This window comes from Saccostrea echinata, unplaced genomic scaffold (assembly GCF_033153115.1).
Source record: "Saccostrea echinata isolate AGI-Se365-2 ecotype Australia unplaced genomic scaffold, CSIRO_AGI_Sech_v1 ptg000022l, whole genome shotgun sequence".
In the NCBI taxonomy this organism is placed as follows: Eukaryota; Metazoa; Mollusca; class Bivalvia; order Ostreida; family Ostreidae; genus Saccostrea; species Saccostrea echinata.
The window spans coordinates 17,569,631-17,589,799 of NW_026889771.1; the positions used below are offsets into that span (position 1 = coordinate 17,569,631).

The window sequence follows — 20,169 nt, forward strand, 5'->3', positions numbered from 1 at the left end:
AAATAATGTTAAATTTTTTTAAAAAGTAGGTCAAACTTCAAGGTCAAGGTCATGGGTTCAAAAATCATAGTATATTTAGAAAGTTCTTGTAGGTAATGTACATGTGAAATATGAAAGCCCTATCTCTTATCATTCAAAAGTTATGACCAAGCTTAAATTTATTTTGACAGACGGACAAACGGACAGACAAATGAGATTTAATGTCCCCTAGGTCCCTTTCTCGAAAACGGGGGACAATAATGCCCTTGCTGATCTTGAGAAGAGGATTTATGATGGAAAAAATCCCCTGCATTTTTCTATGTAAATCTTTGGATCCCACCCTACCCCAGTGGGTCATAATTTGAACAAATTTGAATCAACACTAAGTCTATGTAAAGAAAGTTTAAACTTACTGGGCTCAGTCAGTGGTTCTTGATAAGACTTTTTAAAAATGTTACCACCAAATTTTCACAAATTCTTGATTATCCCTCCTAGAAAGAGGGTGTGACCCTTCAATTGAACAAACTTGAATCCCCTTTACCCGAAGATGCTTTGTGGCAAGGTTGGTTGAAATTGGCCCAGTGGTTCTAGTGAAGAAGACAAAAATGTGAAAAGTTTACAGAGGGACAGATGGATGGCAGACAAAATGTGATCAGAAAACCAGAAAAACTCAAGTGAGCTAAAAACTTATGATCACAAGTACTTGGAAAGAGTTACAGTATTTGAAAAGCAGTTTTTTTTTCATGCATTGTTTTCAGAAGCTGAAAATGTATGACTTGTATCCATGTTGAAAAAACAGCACATTTCAGAAAACAGTATGATTAAAAAATAATTAATCAAGGTGCTTTGAGTAGCAAAATAAGCTAAACTGGTATAGCTAATTCAACCACAGAGCTTCGTCAATTTTAAGATGCACAACCTTTTCAACTCTTAATCATTCTTAAAATATTTATATCATCATTTCTGATTCAAGGGAGAACTAGAGATATGATCAGAAGTATATCTGTTGACTAATAAACATGTACATGTATATTGTGTTTTTTAAGTCATTTGTTCGTTTGTTGTTAAATGTCCCTCTCGGGAATTTTTCACTCATATAGAGACACCGCCACTTAAAAATAATGAAGACGTACAAGTCGGATTTGAGGTTAACATTCATTTTAGGAGTTTTCCACAATTAAGACATGAAGAGATAACTCCTTCCCCTCGCCCCTTCCCAGACCCCTGTTTGTTCATGTATGCAAACTAATACTTTGTTTTGACATAAAAAAATGTGAATATATACAAATAGTTTAATGGTCCATCTCTTTGAATGATTTTCATTCCTAATTCTAGGAGGGTACATGGGTTGACCCAAAGAAACTGGGGGGATAAGCCGAGCCATATGCCTACATAACGATCGACAAAAAAATCAGTAAATTCATTTTAAAAAATTTCACTTTTTGTTGAATTAATGTAATGCTTATTAGCATTTGCATACAAATTTGACAAAACCTGAATACTGTAACAGCGAAAATGATTCTGATTAACACAAAAAATGGCATCTCGCTCAATTTTCACAAAAACTGACATAAATTAGATGATATAACTACATTTTTTAAATAGAGTGGGTCATCGTACCATTTTTTTGAGAACGATTAATGAAAGGCAAAGGAAAGATATTGTTTTTTCACTTGCAAAAATTTGGTACGAAGACCCGCTCTACATAAAAAATTAAGTTAACTTACTGAAATTTTCACCGTGGTCTTAAAAAATTCTAAGTCCAAATACGCTTGCTAAATATTGAGAACTGTATGCTATTTAAATGGGTATGTATGTGTGACTCCGTGGTATAGTGGTTAGCGAGGAGCTCTTTAAAAGGACGTTTATTGAGGAAAGTGTTCGAGTCATGTTTTTTTTTTAATTTTTTTGGGGAGGGGGTTAATTTTGTTTTACTTTACAAAAATGTCTATAGGAATAACATATTTTTCACTGGAAATAAAATATATATATATATATATATATATATATATATATATATATATATATATATATATATATATATATATATATATATATATATATATATATATATATATATATATATATACGAGGGTTGTCCCAGAAAAACGCAAACTTTTTGAATATTTCAAAACTATTCGACCAAAATAAATAATTTGTTGCACCTTGTTGGGAAATGAAATTTTTGCTATTTTGACAAAATATTATAAAGTTTTAATGTCATATTCATGTAAAAATAGCTTTTAAAGGGTGTCAAATATCGGTGCTCGGCGCACGGCAATTTTTGAGTTTTAGAAATAGCATTGTCAGAGAAGTTTTCTTTATTACCAGGCTATACGGAAATATAATGTGAAAAAATTACCTCCATTAAATCTCTATGATCTAAAGTACTCATGTGTAAAAATTCATTAATTTAGCATCACAAATGACAAAAATATGACGTTTGATTCAAAAACACCTTTACTTAGATATTGTCAAAAATAGTGACGTCGGGCGAGAATGCGGAGCACCAAATTATCAAGCAGTACTGTTGAGCGGAAAATGTCTCCTGTCCACACGAGAAAAAGATATGTGAACGATGGAACAACACAAACATATATCTCGGACACAGATTGATGCTTAGTTCAAGAGATACGAGGATGGCTTGACTGGTTATTTGATGGAAGAAGCATTTGGTTGACCAACAAACTGAAAAGTCAGAAGCTGGACGTCATACGTGGCGACGGCCGTATAACTGAGAGAGCAGTTAGGTTCACTTATGACCTGGGTTGGGAAATTGTTAAAGTTTATTAAAAGAATGAATTCCGCGATCTTTTGGAAACGCAAATTAAAAGCTGAGATGGATAACTTGATAACTAAAAGAAAATTAAATACAGTGTCGAATTTACGCTTCGAACGAATTTTATCAAACGCACGATTCCATGATAAATTAACAAACGCCACGAGTTACGTTTTGACGTCGTCAGTGTTGCGCCGACAGCTATTTTGTAAGATTCGTTTACCTGAGAGAAAAATGTTATTTATAGAGATATTTTATTGAAATTTTTATGCATTATTCAAAAAATGTTGATTATGGTGTATGCCAATTTTTAACTTTCTAGTATAAGTGAAACAAAAGATGTTGAAAATTTTCGCGTTTTTCTGGGACAACCCTCGTATATATATGAAGTAATGAACTCATTTACAGTAAATTATTTAAAATGCCGGATAAAAATTATAATAGATATTTGAATACTTTTATCCTTTTTTCTTATTTATTTTTACTACAAGCGCTTCTAGATCACCACTATCATTATATACAATGTTAACATTTTTATAATATCTCCACAATAAGTGTTAACACTCAATATGCAGATTAATTAATAGAAGTCCCTACCCATGTTAGACACTTGTGACAGTAAATGAAAGTCAACTGTTTAGCTTGTTTAGAATATAAATATCATTTTGAGAACTACTGTAAACATTAAAATGCTTAAGTAAATTCGAACAATTGAGAGATTTTTTCCAATAAATGTTCTTGCATAGCCGAAAAATGGGCATGGGCACATGGCTCGACTTATTCCCCCAGATTCTTTATGAATGAAATGTCAAGCTATCTTATCATTGATGCACTTTTATTTAATTTGATGCAGTCATATTGTGAACATTTCTAGTTCATTAAGAGAGTGGGGATGACCTCCACGGGTTCATAACCTTAAATCATTAGATGTACATAACATAATAACACAAGAAACAAAATTATGTATAGTCAAATAGAAAAGTTTTCTACCGTTTTGGAGTCACATGATCATTTGTCATTTCAGGGACAGGGAGCGGCTACCGAGATTGGACCCCCCCTCCCCCCCCCCCTTGGAATTTGCAGAGTTATTTAAATAGGATTATATACTGATTTACAGAAGCAAATAAAAAAATAACTTTGGACGCCCTCCCCCCTTTAAAAACATGGACCCCACCACCATTGTTTTTATTTTGTTTGTTTGTTGTTTGGTTTGGTTTTTTTTTTTTTTTTTTTTTGCTTCTCAAGAAATTCTGGGCTGGAATTTTTTGAACTGAGGTGTGGAAAAAATTCCTGGATCTGTGCGTGTAACTGAATGTAATGTCGACAACGGGAAATAACTCTTCAGAATGTGAAATTCGTCTATTGTGGCATCCGATGATCTTTGATCCTTTTTAAACTTTAACCTAACCATTTGCATTTCGGTTTATTTTACCCCAGCCTATACTTAAACTTGTACTTACCGACTGTCATAGGTCCTATCAACTGTCGACTGTTTAGTCCTTTGTAAGTTACAGGCGCAGTTCCAGGAATTTTTTCCGGCAGGGGGTGGGGGGCACCGGTCCACACCTCAGTCAAAAGAAATTTCCAACCCAGAATTTCCTGAGAAGCACAGCCGGTCTGAAATATTGCCGACTCGGCAACAATATCAATAAATCATTCCTGAGAAGCAAAAAAAAAAAAAAACAAAAAAAAAAAAAAAAACAATGATGGTGGGGTCCACGTTTTCGGGGTGGGGGTGGGGGTGGGGCATCCAAAGTCATTTTATATTTGCTCCAGTGTAAACTTTAAATAACTCTGCAAAGTCCAGGGGGAGGAGGGGACCGATCTCCCTTGCCACTCCCTGTCACTGAAATGACAAATGATCATGCGACTCAAAAATAGTAGAAAACTTTTCCATTTGACTATACATAATGTTGTTTCTTGTGTTATTATGTTATGTACATCTAATGGTATAAAGGTTATGAACCCCTGGAGGTCATCCCCACGCTCTAACTGAACTGGAAATGTTCACAATATGACTGCATCAAATTAAGGTGAAATATCCCTCTGCTCCAAATTTCACCATTTTTTCTTTAAATTCCCAACATTGATTTTCATCAGCAACAAAAGCATTAGATTCAAATGGTAAATAATTTGAAGTATGAAGCGTTGCTTACTTTTTTCAGAAATGAATATTATGTCTAATCATGATATGAAGAAAATTTGATAAGGTGAATAGAAAGATCAATAATTTTTATCTCACCATAAAATTAAAAATATGAGGTATATATGAAAAAAATATTTACTATCATACCTATCTAATTCACGTTAGAAAACATAATGAAACGTTGCTTTTTAAGGAAATTCCACCCTCCTGTCTCATGTCATAGGTTTTAGCAAAAACTGTTATTAATTTAAATTCATACCCAATAGATGAAAGAAAAAGTGAGCAAGCTCACATACCCCACGCTCCCCCAAAACTCGACAATGCAACATGTACTGAATAGCACAGTGCATTTTAAATACACAGTATAATTCAAAAAGGGGCATTACTTGCAAAAAATCATCACATCAAAACTTCTTGCATGTAAGGACATTTAAATCTTTGTATGTTACAAATTTAATTGGGCTTAAGTTTCTTGATAAATAATGGAATAAAAATTTCTTGGTAATATACAAATCTATACATTATGTCTGAAATACCTACAAAGTTTCAGGAAATTCAGTGCAGGTGTTATGCTGACAAACTGTTATTTAAATTCCTCAGTGATTTCGATTTGTTAATGAGTGTAAGTCCATGTCCAACACATGACAAATTACACATTTAAATAATTGATGGAAACAAAATTATGACAGTGTGGATTTCCTTATTACCTAGCTGGAAAGTTTCCTCAATAATAGGCAAAACTCTTAGGGCAAAAATAATGGAATCGGAATTTCCTGGTAATATGCACATCTACACATTGTGTCCTAAATATCTGCAAAGTTTGACGAAATTCTGTGCAGCGGTTTAGGATGAGTTGCGCTGACAAACTGTTAATCTCTATATTCAAGATATGGCCAAAAATCTTAGTTGAAAAGTGCCGAAATTCCCAGAAAAATAAAGGAATCGGAATTTCCTGGTAATATGCACATCTACACATTGTGTCCTAAATATCTGAAAAGTTTGACGAAATTCTGTGCTGCGGTTTAGGAGGAGTTGCGCTGACAAACTGTTCATCTCTATATTCAAGATATGGCCAAAAATCTTAGTTGAAAAGTGCCGAAATTCCCAGAAAAAATAAAGGAATCGGAATTTCCTGGTAATATGCACATTTACACATTTTGTCCTAAATTTCTGAAAAGTTTGACGAAATTCTGTGCTGCGGTTTAGGAGGAGTTGCGCTGACATACTGTTCATCTCTATATTCAAGATATGGCCAAAAATCTAAGTTGAAAAGTGCTGAAATTCCCAGAAAAAATAAAGGAATCGGAATTTCCTGGTAATATGCACATTTACACATTGTGTCCTAAATTTCTGCAAAGTTTGACGAAATTCTGTGCAGCGGTTTAGGAGGAGTTGCGCTGACAAAAAAAACAGGACTGGCGGACTGACTGACTGACTGACGTGTCAAAAACATTATACCCCCCGCAACTAGTTGCGTGGGGTATAAAAATATCTTTCGAAAGAATGTTTTTCAATGGGTGTAATGAGAAACATTGTAAAGTTAGAGAGTTAAAATTTTGAATATTTTCCTTATTCAATCAATTATTTAAGGACTTACGCAACGTACCTTACCTACTGATAATTTTTCAAGATATTCTTAATTTAAGATTATAGTGCCATCAGATGTTCATGGACAAAAAAATCAGCATGCATTACCAGGGGTTTTGAAAAGATATCAATTGATGAAAATTCTTGTATAATTCAAAGAAAAATACACAAAAATTACTATACATATATTCTAGATGTTTTGTTTATCCAAACTTGTTGTAGAAGAAGTGTACAACAGCATATATAGATTTTAAATTGTAGCACACAGTTCCTTTAAGTATTGGAACTCTTCAACTCCAGGGAAAAAGACAATAAAGTTCAAACTACATTGTGTATGTCCTTAATCCTTAAAAAATGTTGCTAAGGGCAGTAACTCCTGTTGATGTATCTTCATTCAGGCATCTTCTAATGTAAAATGGTATCGCTGATATTCACAATTCAAACATATTTATAAAGTAACAATTATTTTGGAACTTTCAGCATCAGAATTATGTCTTTGAACCAGTTTTTTTTTTACATAATTTTTAAAATGCTTTTTACTAAAATGTACGATTTTTTTATGCTGACATATACTTCATGTTTGTGTATGCCTTACGTCTTAAAAAATATGGCAACCTATACATTTTTGGTGATTATTAATTAATTTAAACTATATTCAGTGAAAATAAATGCAGTTTTTCTATTTTGAACCCATAAATTCGTGAGGGTGGAAATACCTTAAATCAGAATATCACGTTGTTTTCTGTGCTTGTAAAATAAGACGCATCCCTCTACAAGAGTTATCTTTCCATCTACAAGAGTTATTTTTCAATGTACAGGAGTTATCGTTATTCAAAATATTTTTTTTAGTGAAAAAAATATTGATTATAAAAATTCTGCATCTGAAATTTCTGTAACAATTAAACGAATAATATATTTAGAGATAGGAATATCTCAATTTTAACAGTTTAAAGGAACTGGGTATAAATGTTTTAGGTAAACTATTATAAGTAATTGATAAAAATATTGGCAATAGAAAATAGAAATCAATATTTGTAACGTTGTTTGGATTTGAATGAGTTGACTATATAATGGTCTTCACTATTAAACTCTGGTAAGACAACTCATTAAATTGCTTGGAATAATTTTCTTAGAAAGTTATCTCTCTTATCAGAGAGATATTACACCTTAAATAAATGTGCATCAATGATAAGATTGCTTGACATTTCATTCATGAATTTGGGTCAACCTAGAATTTAGGAATGAAAATCATTCAAAGAGATGCACGATTAAACTATTTGCATATATTCACATTTTTTTAAATGTCAAAACAAAGTATTTAAGTTTGTATACATGAACAAACAGGGGTCTGTGAAGGGGAAGGGACAAGGGGAAGGAGTTATCTCCTTATGTCTTAATTGTTGAAAACTCCTAAAATGAATGTTAACCTAAAATCTGACTAGTCTTTATTATATACAATATATATGTACATGTTTATTAGTCAACAGATATACTTCTGGTCATATCTCTAGTTCTCCCTTTAATCAGAAATGATGATAAAAATATTTTAAGAATGATTAAGAGTTGAAAAGGTTGTGCATCTTAAAACTGACTAAGCTCTGTGGTTGAATTAGCTTTACCAGTTTAGCTTTATTTTGCTACTCAAAACACCTTGATTAACTATTTAAAATCATACTGTTTTCTGAAATGTGCTGTTTTTTCAACATGGATACAAGTCATACATTTTCAGCTTCTGAAAATAATGCTTGGAAAAAACAACAACTGTTTTTCAAATACTGCAACTCTTTCCAAGTACTTATGATCATAAAGTTTTTTTTCTGATCATATTTTGTCTGTCGTACATTTGTCCGTCTGTAAACTTTCACATTTTCGACTTCTTCTCTAGAACCACTGGGCCAATTTCAACCAACCTTGCCACAACGCATCCTCTGGTAAAGGGGATTCAAGTTTGTTCAAATGAAGGGTCACACCCTCTTTCAAGGGGAGATAATCAAGAATTTGTGAAAATTTGAAGGTATCATTTAAAAACGTACGTCTTATCAAGAACCACTGACTGGGCCCAAAAAGTTGAAACTTTCTTTACATAGACTTAGTGTAGATTCAAATTCGTTCAAATTATGACCCACTGGGGTAGGGTTGGGCCACATTTGGGGATCCAAAGATTTACTTAGAAATATGCAGGGGATTTTTTCCATCATAAATTTTCTTCTCAAGAACAGCAAAGGCATTACTGTCCCCCGTTTTCGTGAAAGGGAGGGGGCATTAAATCTCATTTGTCTGTCAGTCTGTTCGTCTGTCAGTCTGTCACAAAAAATTTAACCCTGGTCATAATTTTTGAATGATAAGAGATAGGGCTTTCATATTTCACATGTACATTACCTTTGACAATAACTTTCCAAATATACTATGATTTTTGACCCCATGACCTTGAAGTTTGTCCTACTTTTCAAAAGTTTTAACATTATTTTAAATTGATCATTTTGAAAGAGAAAAGATAGGGCTTTCATATTATACATGTATATTACCTGTGACAAGACCTTTCTAAATATATCATGACTTTTGATCCTGTGACCTTGAAGTTTGACCTAATTTTCAAAAATGTTACATTTCCTTATAACTTTTGATTGAGAAGAGATAGGACTTTCATATTTGACATGTACATAATAAATACCTGTAACAAGATGTTTCCGAGCATGCTATGATTTTTACCCCTTGACCTTCATGTTTTATCTTATTTTCAAAAAATTTAACTTTCGTGATTACTTTTGAATGACATATGATAGGGCGTGCATATCTGATACAATATGCCATAAATAATGACATCCCATCCACTATGACACCGAAAGCAGGAGACCACAATTCTGTGAATATGCTTGTTAGTCATTTTGATAGAGAAACATCCTCATATAGTGTAGATTCAAGTTTTTTTTTTTTTTCAAATCATGACCTCCAGGGGTAGGGTCAGGTCACAATAAGGGATCAAAGTTTTAAATAGGAATAAAAGGGAAAACAAGAGGCTCAAGGGCCTTAACGGTCACCTGAGTACAATACAACAATTTAGAGGATCCATAAACTGATAAATGAAGCTTTGTTGCCCAAAAGCAAGAAAAATAGTATGATAAGTATCAACAAAATAATTGGTATAGAAACTATCTGTCCCCCATTTATCACCATTACCATGCAGACTATTAACAAAATGTCTATTTTTAATCCCAAAATACTACTTCTCACATTGGTCTTTCTTGGCCTTTGAAGAACATTAAAAAAGATGTTATTTTTGCCTCACTTTTATTCATCTATTATTTCCAAGTCTACCTGATCATTAAAACTATGAAAGTAATTTTTGTATTATACAATAAATATTCTTGCATAATTCTCTTATTCTATTAACCTTTCAAATACATTATTTACAGTGATTAATTATCAAAGGTGAATGGCAAAGGGGAATAACTTTGCTCAGTAGAATACTAGTTCATAGAGCCCTGGCCAGGACCAGAACACTTGACTAAACAATCCAGGTGTTCAAAATTCTGGTAAAAATACCCTTGCATATTAAAACTTTTACTCTGTTTGCCTCGAATATGCCCAGAAGCATAGAAGATTTTCAAAGAAATGCACGTTCACTATATTATTAAATAAATAAAGCCCTCCCCCCTTACACCAGAACATCTAACCCAGGGGCCATGAACTCACAATTCTGCAAGAAGCACTTTGCTCATCATAACTATACATTTGTTTCTGTGCTTTATTAGCAGTAGTAGAAAAAATATTTAATTATGCATTTCACTATAAAATCAATAGAGCCCCCCCCCCAACTTTCACCAGAACCCCTGACCCAGGGGCCATGAATTTCACAATTCTGGAAGAGGCATTCTTCCTTATCATAACCATGCACTTTCTTTGCTTGAATAATACCCAGGAGCAGAGAAGAAGATTTTGAAAGAATTTATGCATTTTCCCTATATAATCAATAGAGCCCCGCCTCAACACCAGAACCCTTCACCCAGGGGCCACGAAATTTCTCAGGAGGCAGCCATGCTCATCATAACTATGTACTTAACTATGTACTTAGTTTATTTAATATCCTGGAGAGATAAGATTTTCAAAGAAATAATGCATTTTCACTATATATATCAATTGAGCCCCACCCTGACACCAACACCCCTGACCCAGGGGCCATGAAATTCACAGTTTTGGAAGAGACAACCATGCTCATCATAACTATGCACTAAGTTAGTTTATTTAGTACCCAGGAGCAGAGAAGAAGATTTTCAAAGAATTAATGCAAATAATCGATAGAGCCCCACCCTAACACCTGAACCCCTGACCCAGGCGCCATGAAATTCACAATTTCTGAAAAGGCTCCCATGCTCATCATATCTATGTTCTTAGCTAGTTTATTTAATATCCAGGAGCAGAAAAGAAGATTTTCAAAGAATTAATGCATTTTCACTATATAGTCAATAGAGCCCAGGCCTAACACCAGAACCCCTGACCCTGGGGCCATGAAATTCACAATTTTGGAAGAGGCACTCTTGCTCATCATAACTATGTACTTAGTTACTTTATTTAATACCCAGGAGCGGAGAAGAAGATTTTCAAAGAATTAATGCATTTTTACTACATAATCAGTAGAGCCCCCCGCCCTAACACCAGAACCCCTGATCCTGGGGCCATGAAATTCACAATTTTGGAAGAGGCACTCTTGCTCTTCATAACTATGTACTAAGTTAGTTTATTTGATACCCAGGAGCAGAGAAGAAGATTTTCAAAGAAATAATGCACTTTCACTATATGATCTATATAGCCCCACCCGAGCACCAGACCCCCTGACCCTAGGGCCATGAATTTCACAATTTTGGTAGAGGGTTCAATGCTTATTATAATCATGCCAACAGTTTGACTGCTTGATGTCCAGGAGTAAAGAAGAAGATTTTTAAAGATTGCATTAATTTTGGTGGTTTTAGCCCCACCCCTCAGGCCCCAGGGGGGCAGGGACCATGAAATTCAAAATTGTTGTTCCCCTTCACCCATAGATGCTATATACCAAATTTGGTTGAAATTGGTTGAGCGGTTCTAGAGAAGAAGCTAAAAATGTTCAAAAGTTAACGCACGACGGACGACGACGGACGAAAACGGATAACAATGGATCACCTGAGTGACTCGGGTGACCTAAAAATCTTCAAAGAGCATGATTAATATGGAAACATTCTCAAGTGTAAATTCAAGTTTGTATAAATCATGACCCCATGGGTTGGGGGGGGGGCATTTATTTTTCCTGCCCCTATTTGCCATCCACATGAAAAGGAAAATTACGAAACCTTCCTAATTGCACATCTACAGGACACCACCAACCATCTCCCAAAAGATGATTAGGCTACTGTGTAAAGAGGAGTTCAGAGAACAAGGGGCTTTTTGCGACCCCCCATTTGACCCCCTAGGGTGAAAATGAAAATTCCGAAACTTTATTGCATATCTACAGGACACCACCAACTATCTCCCAAAAGATGATTAGACTACTGTGTAGAGAGGAGTTCAGAGAACCAGGGGCTTTTTGCGACCCCCCATTTGACCCCCTAGGGTGAAAATGAAAATTCCAAAACTTTATTGCATATCTACATGGACACCAACAACTATCTCCAAAAAGATGATTAGGCTACTATGTAAAATGTAAGAAGAGTTCAGGGAACCAGGGGGCTTTTTGCATAAAAAACGTCATTTTTCGACCCCCATTTGACCCATAGGGTGAAAATGAAAATTCCGGAACCTTACTGAACATCTAAAGGACACCACCAACCATCTCCCAAAAGATGATTAGGCTGCTGTGTAAAATGTAAGAAAAGTTTGAGGAAGAAGAAAGTGTGACAGACGGACGGACATGAGTAACAACAATATACCAGAATTTTCTTTAGAAAGAGCGGGTATAATAATGCATGCCAGTGCAAAACCAACGCGACAAACAAATGAGCTCCTCAAAAAAAGGTCATCTTATCCTACACTGTAAAATACATTTTACAGTGTATTTCTTAGTGTAAAGGTGGTAAAGAAGACAGGCTGATTGTGATGGACAATTCGACAAGCCCTCGTGAACAAATGCAACTCGAGTCGGGGTTAGAAGATCGATTCCATCTATTTACCTAGAAAAATTTGTTCTCAATTCCTTGTCGTCATGAAAACGAAAGTAACTAATCCCCCTACGATTAATGCCATGCGTAAATTTTGCATAAAATTGGAGTTGTAGCGATGTTTACTACCCATTCTATGATGAAACGCCATACTGTTTATAGTTTCTATGCCTCCCGGTGAGGGCGCTGCGAAAATCGGAACATCATTTTCCATTCGGAATTAAAGTACCCAACTTAAGGGGGATCGACCCTCTGGTAAGAGAAATAACCTTCCAAGTATAAAATATGAATACTACTCATAGTGTTCATTATCAGAGTTTCATTATCGAGACCTTGGAATACTCGATTCGATCAAACCTGACATTCGATGGAAACATTACCTTCTATTTCCTTCACCTATATTTTTTAAAATTGTTTTATTATCATATAACAAACAAAAAAAACATTTGAATTCAGAATTAGAAGCCTTATAAATTGAGTAAGTTCTATCTTTTTAAGGACCATTTTAAAAATGGTTTAATGTTTCAAGTACCAAATATAGAATTTTTATTAGTGTTACATTTTTTTCCCAATGAAAAAAATATTTATAAGAGAGATAACTCTTGCTAACAGATGTATTCTTTTCTTACAACTACATACAACATTGTGATATTCTGACTTTAAGGAAGCAGCGCTTTATTATGTTTTCTAATATGAATTCAATAGGTATGATACTAAATATTATTTTCATATGCACCTCATATTTTTAATTTTATGCTATGATAATAAATCATTACTCTTTCTATCCTCTGTGTTAAAATTTCTTCATATCATGATCCGACATAAAAATCATTTCTGAAAAAATAAGCAGCGCTTCATACCTCATACTGTTTTCCATTTGAAGCTGATGTTATAGCTCTTGATGAAAATCAATTTTGTGAAATTTAGAGCAGAAGGTCATTAGTCCTTAAAGTGAAAAAGTCAAGAGACGCCCCGAAAGAGTCAGCGGTCCCTCTCTTATACATCTATGATTTAAAATACACGAGGCCTTTCATGTTAATTTCAATAGTCCCCACCCACTGACATCAGACACAAAGACAGCCGCGCGAGATTGACATGCATATTAGGCTCCTGACCTTTCACTTGGCGAAATTTACATTCAGGTTTAATTATCAAGAAATCAACTCACCTTACTTTCAAAGAGTTATCACAGAGAAAACGATTAGAAATGTAAATATTCGGTAAAATAAATAGATGGATACTAAGTTCATTGCCAGCATACTGTAGATCACCAAATTTTCCTGACACCTGATCTACGCAAGATTGGTATTTATTAGCGAGACAAAATTTTCACGAATGCTGGTTGTTGCTGTAAATATATTATAATAAAATTATACGCAAGAATCAAATTTTGGCAAGCAGATAGACTGCATGACCAAACTTGCTCAGATGATACATCTAAGAGGCATACTAGCAGAATGGTTTAAATGACGAATTTATGTAACTTACATTTTCCAAATTCTATTGAAGCTTTGGAGCAAGTTCATTCCCAACTAAGTAAAAATCCTACCCAGACCAAACAAGTTGTATAAATTATATGTTGCATCAAGGGTTGCACACTGTGAGAATTTGCTTTGCTTAAACGGGTCAACACCACTAGATTTTCTGACGTTATAAATATGCATTTTAGATGAGCAAAGAAGATAATATACATTATAGCTTTCTATTGTTAGAATTTTCGAAAATCATTTTAACTGGAAACAAAGATGCTTCTTTTGGCTAATAATAATACATAAATTTATAAATCACAAATATAATTAAAAACTACTCTAAAGCACTGTACAATAAAATGCTAGAAAACATAATTTAAGAACTATAAATAAATTAATTTAACATACATGTGTAAGAAATTATAACATTAAAATAAATCTAAAATTTTTACATACAATTACGTCTTTAAAAAAGGCTGTGAAATTACGAACGTCTTTAGATATTTGTTAATAAAACTTGTGCGGTAAGTATTTAAAAAGCTATTTAATAAAAATGTATCATTAAATGTCTTTTAAAAATGGCCAGGGACTGTGCTTGTTTTATATCAGTAGGAAGATCGTTTCACAAAAGCGCTGCTGCCCAATTGAGCTGGCAGTCACCGTATGTCAGTGGCGGATTCAGGGGGGTTTGGGGGGGTTCGGGAAAACCCCCCCGCCCGATCAAAAAAAAATTTTTACAAGTGTCATTTTAACAATATATTGCATAAATGCGACTCTATCCAACCCATTGTTTTACACAAAGAGGTGAAATATACAGCCACCATGCGAAATCCCTTTCCGCTTGAGCGCACACAGTACACAGGGGTAATCAACAGTACAGAGATCATGATAGTCCGTGCAGCTAGTGAAGACACAATGTCATACACAACAACCAAAACTGCACTTAGTTATTACGGTTTTGTTTTGGTATTGCTGAAGTAATATTGTTTCGAGAATTTTCTTCTTTCTTCGATAACTGAATGTTACGTTATTGAACTACGTGAATAAACTGTGATTATTATTTAGAAAAAAAAATTAATTAATACATCAGGGACATATACTGTCTAGTTGTTTACGTTGTGACCTGTACCAAAAAGCACATTGAAAGTATTCCTTTTGTTGATGGAAGTTACAATGCAATTTTAAAAAGTATTTTTTTAATTACAGTTGAATGATGTTGAATAAAACCCAAATAATGGTTACAACTTTGTATAATGAATTGTGGTAAAACTGATACGTATAAATTAGAGGTCCTGTCAAAAACAAAAATTGGTCACTTTTTTATTGATGTTTTTCAAGACTTTTTTTTCAAAACAGGTAAGTGGGTAAAAAAAAAAAAAGAATTAAAGAGTGCATTTATGTAAGAAATTATAATTACCCCCCCCCCCCCCAATGAATAAGCAATAATTCCAACAATTTCCCAAAATAATTTATATTCATTCTTCAATATGAAATATCATTATTTGTTTATATACTGCAAATTATATGAACAGTATAGTCAAGTAGTTGAAAAAAGTAATTAGGGTTTCTACACAGAATTCGAATTTTGTAAGTGTTGGGAAATTGCACATCATGCAGTTGTATTTTGGTAGATAAAGCGTGTTGGACGTACATTTTAAAATGAAGAATTGGATATTATATATCAAATGGCGATATTTCTAATTTTATCAGATTTAAATTTAATTTTTTCTTTAGAAAAGTCTCATTTTTCAAGTTAACATGGAAGTTAAAAATAATCCCAAAATTTTATTTTATTTTTTTTTAATTTTATTTTATTTATTTATTTTTTTAATTTATTTTTTTTTTGTTCAATTTCTTGAAAATTTGGGTAGGTTGGTCTTGAAAAACAACTAGAAAAAAAAGTGGCCAAAACTAACTAATTCAATCTAAAATGCTGGAAAATGCATCATTTGGAGCCATATTTAAAGAAAATTTCGAACCCCCACCTATAGGAGGGGGACACCCCCTCCCATGCCCTCCCCCTTCGGCCCTACGGGCCTCAAACCCCCCCCACATGGACTTCTGGATCCGCCACTGTATGTCTTTGTCCTGATTTTTGGAATTACTAGGGCGATGTTGACTCAGATCGCAGTGATCTGGTGGGCTTGTATTCGATAAAGAGATACTCGATATAAGATGAAGCTAACCCGTGAAGCAATTGGTAAACATAAGTCAAAATTTTGAATTGTGGACGAAAGTAAACAGGTAGCCAGTGAAGATCTGCCAGAATAGGTGTAATGTGCTCCCTTTTCGATGATCTTGTAACTAGACGAGCTGCAGTGTTCTAGATTCATTGGATCCATTTGAGGGTGTTCGTTGAAACTCCATATAGTAGGCAGTTCCCATAGTCCAATCTGGCAGTGATTATGGCGTTTACCATGGTCTTAAAGGATTCTTTGATAAGGAAGCGCCGTATACATCCAATACCGCATATCTGGAAATGGCATGACTTGACAATCGAGGATACCTATTTTTCCATAGTAAGGTTTGATCGAAAATGACACTTAGGTTCTTCACACATGGCACGCTTTCAATAATGTGATCACCAACTTTAAGTTGTAATTTTGGTAGATGCTTATGATGCTGCCTCATGGTGAAGACTATTCACTCGGTCTTCTCTTGGTTCAGTTTGAGTAGCTTTGATGTCATCCAGGAACCGATGTCACTTCAATCATGCTTCAAGTCTAGAGAAATAATCGTGCTAATTTTCCAGTGGTCTAATAATCATGTAGAATTGTGGATCATCTGCATAGCAGTGATACATCATTCGACGGCATATGGTTCCTACTGGTTTGGAGAACAGGCAGTACAGTTTGGGTCTGAGTACAGATCCTTGTGGAACACCAAAAGATAGCTGTCATGAATCTGACCTAAGGGATTCGATTGTGTTATGCTGTTGCCTGTTATAGAGGTAAGACTTGATCCACTCAAGAGCACTATCACGGAATTCATAAGATACAGTCAGGTATTAGAACAGTATATTATGATCAATGAATTCAAAAGCAGCAGATAAATCCAAGAGGACAAGGACTGCTGAAGATTGTTGGTCCAGTGCTATCACAATGTCATTGTGGACCTTGATAAGGCCCATTTCTGTGGAGTGTCTAGTCCGATATGCCATCTGAAGTGGATTGCGAAGAGAATTTGCATCCATGTGAGCATCAATTCTATGAGCCACAACTTTCTCCAGTATTTTTAAGACAAAAGTCACCAAGTCTGATATGGGTCGATAGCTTTTTAACACTTCCCTATCAAGTCCAGGTTTCTTAAGAAGTGGAAGAACTAAGTCCTCCTTCCAGGCAGATGGAAAAATTCCTTGAGTCTCTCTGTTCTTCGCTTCTGTTGTTTTGCAGTCCTAAGTTCATCTGTGTACCACTGAGTGTTAGTCTTATTAGAATTGACTTGGACACTAGAGGCGCATGAGTGGGACTAAATGGTCAACAGACCTATTTTCCTCTCGTGAGGTTTCCACTTGTAAGTGTTTTTTGATATCTTTATCCATCTCACTTATGTTGATATTCTTGATCATTCTAAATGTGATCTCTTTTCGTATGGCTTAATTATTGCAGTTGAAAGTTACATGTATAGCATAGTGGTCACAACACAAGTTTCCTTTAACATCACACAATGAAGGTTTAAACACCGAGTCAGATCAATTGACCAGGTGCTTGCATTATACATATGAAAATTTGGTGCAATTTTCTTTTATGTGAAGTGCACAAGCAAAAGTATTAGTATACAATGTATACCTAGTTACTGCGAAGAATTTGTTGAGTGTCCCTCATGCACTTCATACTCTAAATATCTGTGAATGCCACCCCCTCAAATTTCACATAAGCCTTAATGTTAATGCATTGAGGGTACACCCAAATATGGATCAACAATGGTGTGAATGATTCTCACATTAACTGTTGAAATATAAATAACAAAAGGTACCACATTTAACCTGAATCCTGAAATAGTTTAGATAAAATACATTGAATTTTTTTATGAAAAAATGCCGATCAGCAGCATTATCTATATGAGTTGAAATTTAAATCTAATAAGTGCTTTTTTGCAACACTAAAAAATTTATTACAAACACAATTAAGAACTTATCTTGGTCTTTTAATGATGAAATCATATGTCAAAAAAGATACAGCTAAACATCATTATCTCAAACCCAAAAGGACCCCCCCCCAAAAATACTAGGTATTAAAGGATTTGAGATATTGAGTTTAAAACACTTTAAAGGTGCATAGACACAGATTTGAAGTTTATATTTTCTCAAATTTTCTGTATAATATCACAACTTATATGTTGCTATAGCATTTCACATGAAAATAAAATTAAAAACTTTTTTAATCTGGAAATTATTGAAACTACGAATTTCGGGAGGCGTTTGATTAACACATCCTTGCACTTTCACAATTTTTAACTTTATCCTTAATACTTAAGAAAAGTAGCAATTTTGTTGTGTATTAATGAATAATATTACATCTATAATCCAGAAAATTCAGAGTAAAAATGCGCGAAAGCAAAACCCACTCACTTAAGTATTGTCAGCCCGTGCTCAGTGCTGTGTAGTTGTGTACAGAGTTTAACCAATTGAATACACCCGTGAAACATAAACTGTTTTTGTAAACAGGGCACGAGCTCTGTTGTTGTTAATGATTACGTTTCACCGGGTGTGCTCAATTGTTAAACTCTGCACACACCACTGAGCACGGACTGACAATACTGGTGAGAGGATTTTGCTTTCTACATTTCTACTCTGAAATTTCTGCATTATAGTTTTAATATTTTCATTAATAAACAACAAAATTGCTACTTTTCTTAAGTAATAAGGATAAAGTTAAAATTTGTGAAAGTGCAAGGATGTGTCTATCAAATGCATCCAGAAATTCGAAGTTTCAATAACTTCCAGAAAAAATAAGATTTTTATCAAATTTTCGTATGAAATGTTACAGCAACATATAAATCATGAAATTATACAGAAAATTTGAGTAAATATTAACTTCAAATCTGTGTCTAAGCACCTTTAACAAAAAGGTAAGAGTTCCATCTCCCTTCTACATATTCATGGTATTCAAGATATCAAAGTTTGAGATACCTTAGTACAACTGTACTTAAATATTTATTAAATAAAAGTTTAATTTTGGGTGGCATACCTTTTTCATTTTTAGTAACATTATTTCTTCATCTAAAGTAGCTATAAAAGAGTTCACAAGTTAGTTTCATTCAGTATTCCCTTCTGAAAAAGTTTCTCCTTTAGCATGTAAAAAACATGTAACTGCTCCTCTGTTGTCAAAAGAAGAACACTTTGAATGATTTTCTGTGGATTTGGTGCTCTGAAAAATACAGAAAATCCAACATAGTATTTGCAAGAAATAGTATTATACATGATAAATAAGGTTACTACCACATAGAGCCACAGTCATGAATCAAAGGATTTCATGCTACGACCCCCCACCAAACCCCTGATTGACAAAATATGAGCACTATTTTTTTTATGTACTTAATACTTGATATGTGTATCCTCAGAGAGTACCATTTTCAATGAAATTAAGACAAACCTATTGAAAAGATTTATCTATTTTTCTATATTTCAGATAAGGGTATCTTGTTTACATCTAATTCTCCTTGACATTAAACCCTGTCCTATTTTTAAAGTCCTTTAAATTGCAGGTGTGCAATTCATATATTTCATCAAAATCTACCTATATGTGAAAGGTGAAAATGTACCTCAATGCAATCAAATATACACAGTATCAACCAAACACAATCTAACAGATAGTGGACCTAAACTGAACCTCGAGATTGCTGTCCATGTTCAATTTTGGTTTGCTCAGGGTCTGCTAGTGCTGACCCCAAGCAAACACAGAGCACACCCAAAGTAAACCCTAGGCAAACCAAGAGCAAGTGCCAAAAACTAACATTAACTGAGCGGCATGAGATCAATCCAAGAAGACTGAAATAACAGCTATACGATTTTAATTATACATAATCATACAGCTGTAATTTCAGGCATCACATTTTTTTCCTCATCAAGTAAATGAATTCATA

The 20,169-nt window shown here is 34.1% G+C and overlaps 1 protein-coding gene across 2 annotated transcripts in view; it reads right to left on the reverse strand.

Annotated features, from left to right (window-relative positions):
• Positions 1-19,213: 19,213 nt before the first annotated feature.
• LOC133190571 (phosphatidate cytidylyltransferase, photoreceptor-specific-like) overlaps positions 19,214-20,169 on the reverse strand; it is a 217,557-nt gene continuing 216,601 nt past the window's right edge. For both annotated transcript variants that reach the window (XM_061326273.1, XM_061326272.1), the window contains exon 11: positions 19,214-19,454. In XM_061326273.1, the coding sequence (XP_061182257.1) occupies positions 19,328-19,454 (127 nt within the window). In that variant the 3' untranslated portion in view covers positions 19,214-19,327. The remainder of the gene's footprint in view (positions 19,455-20,169) is intronic.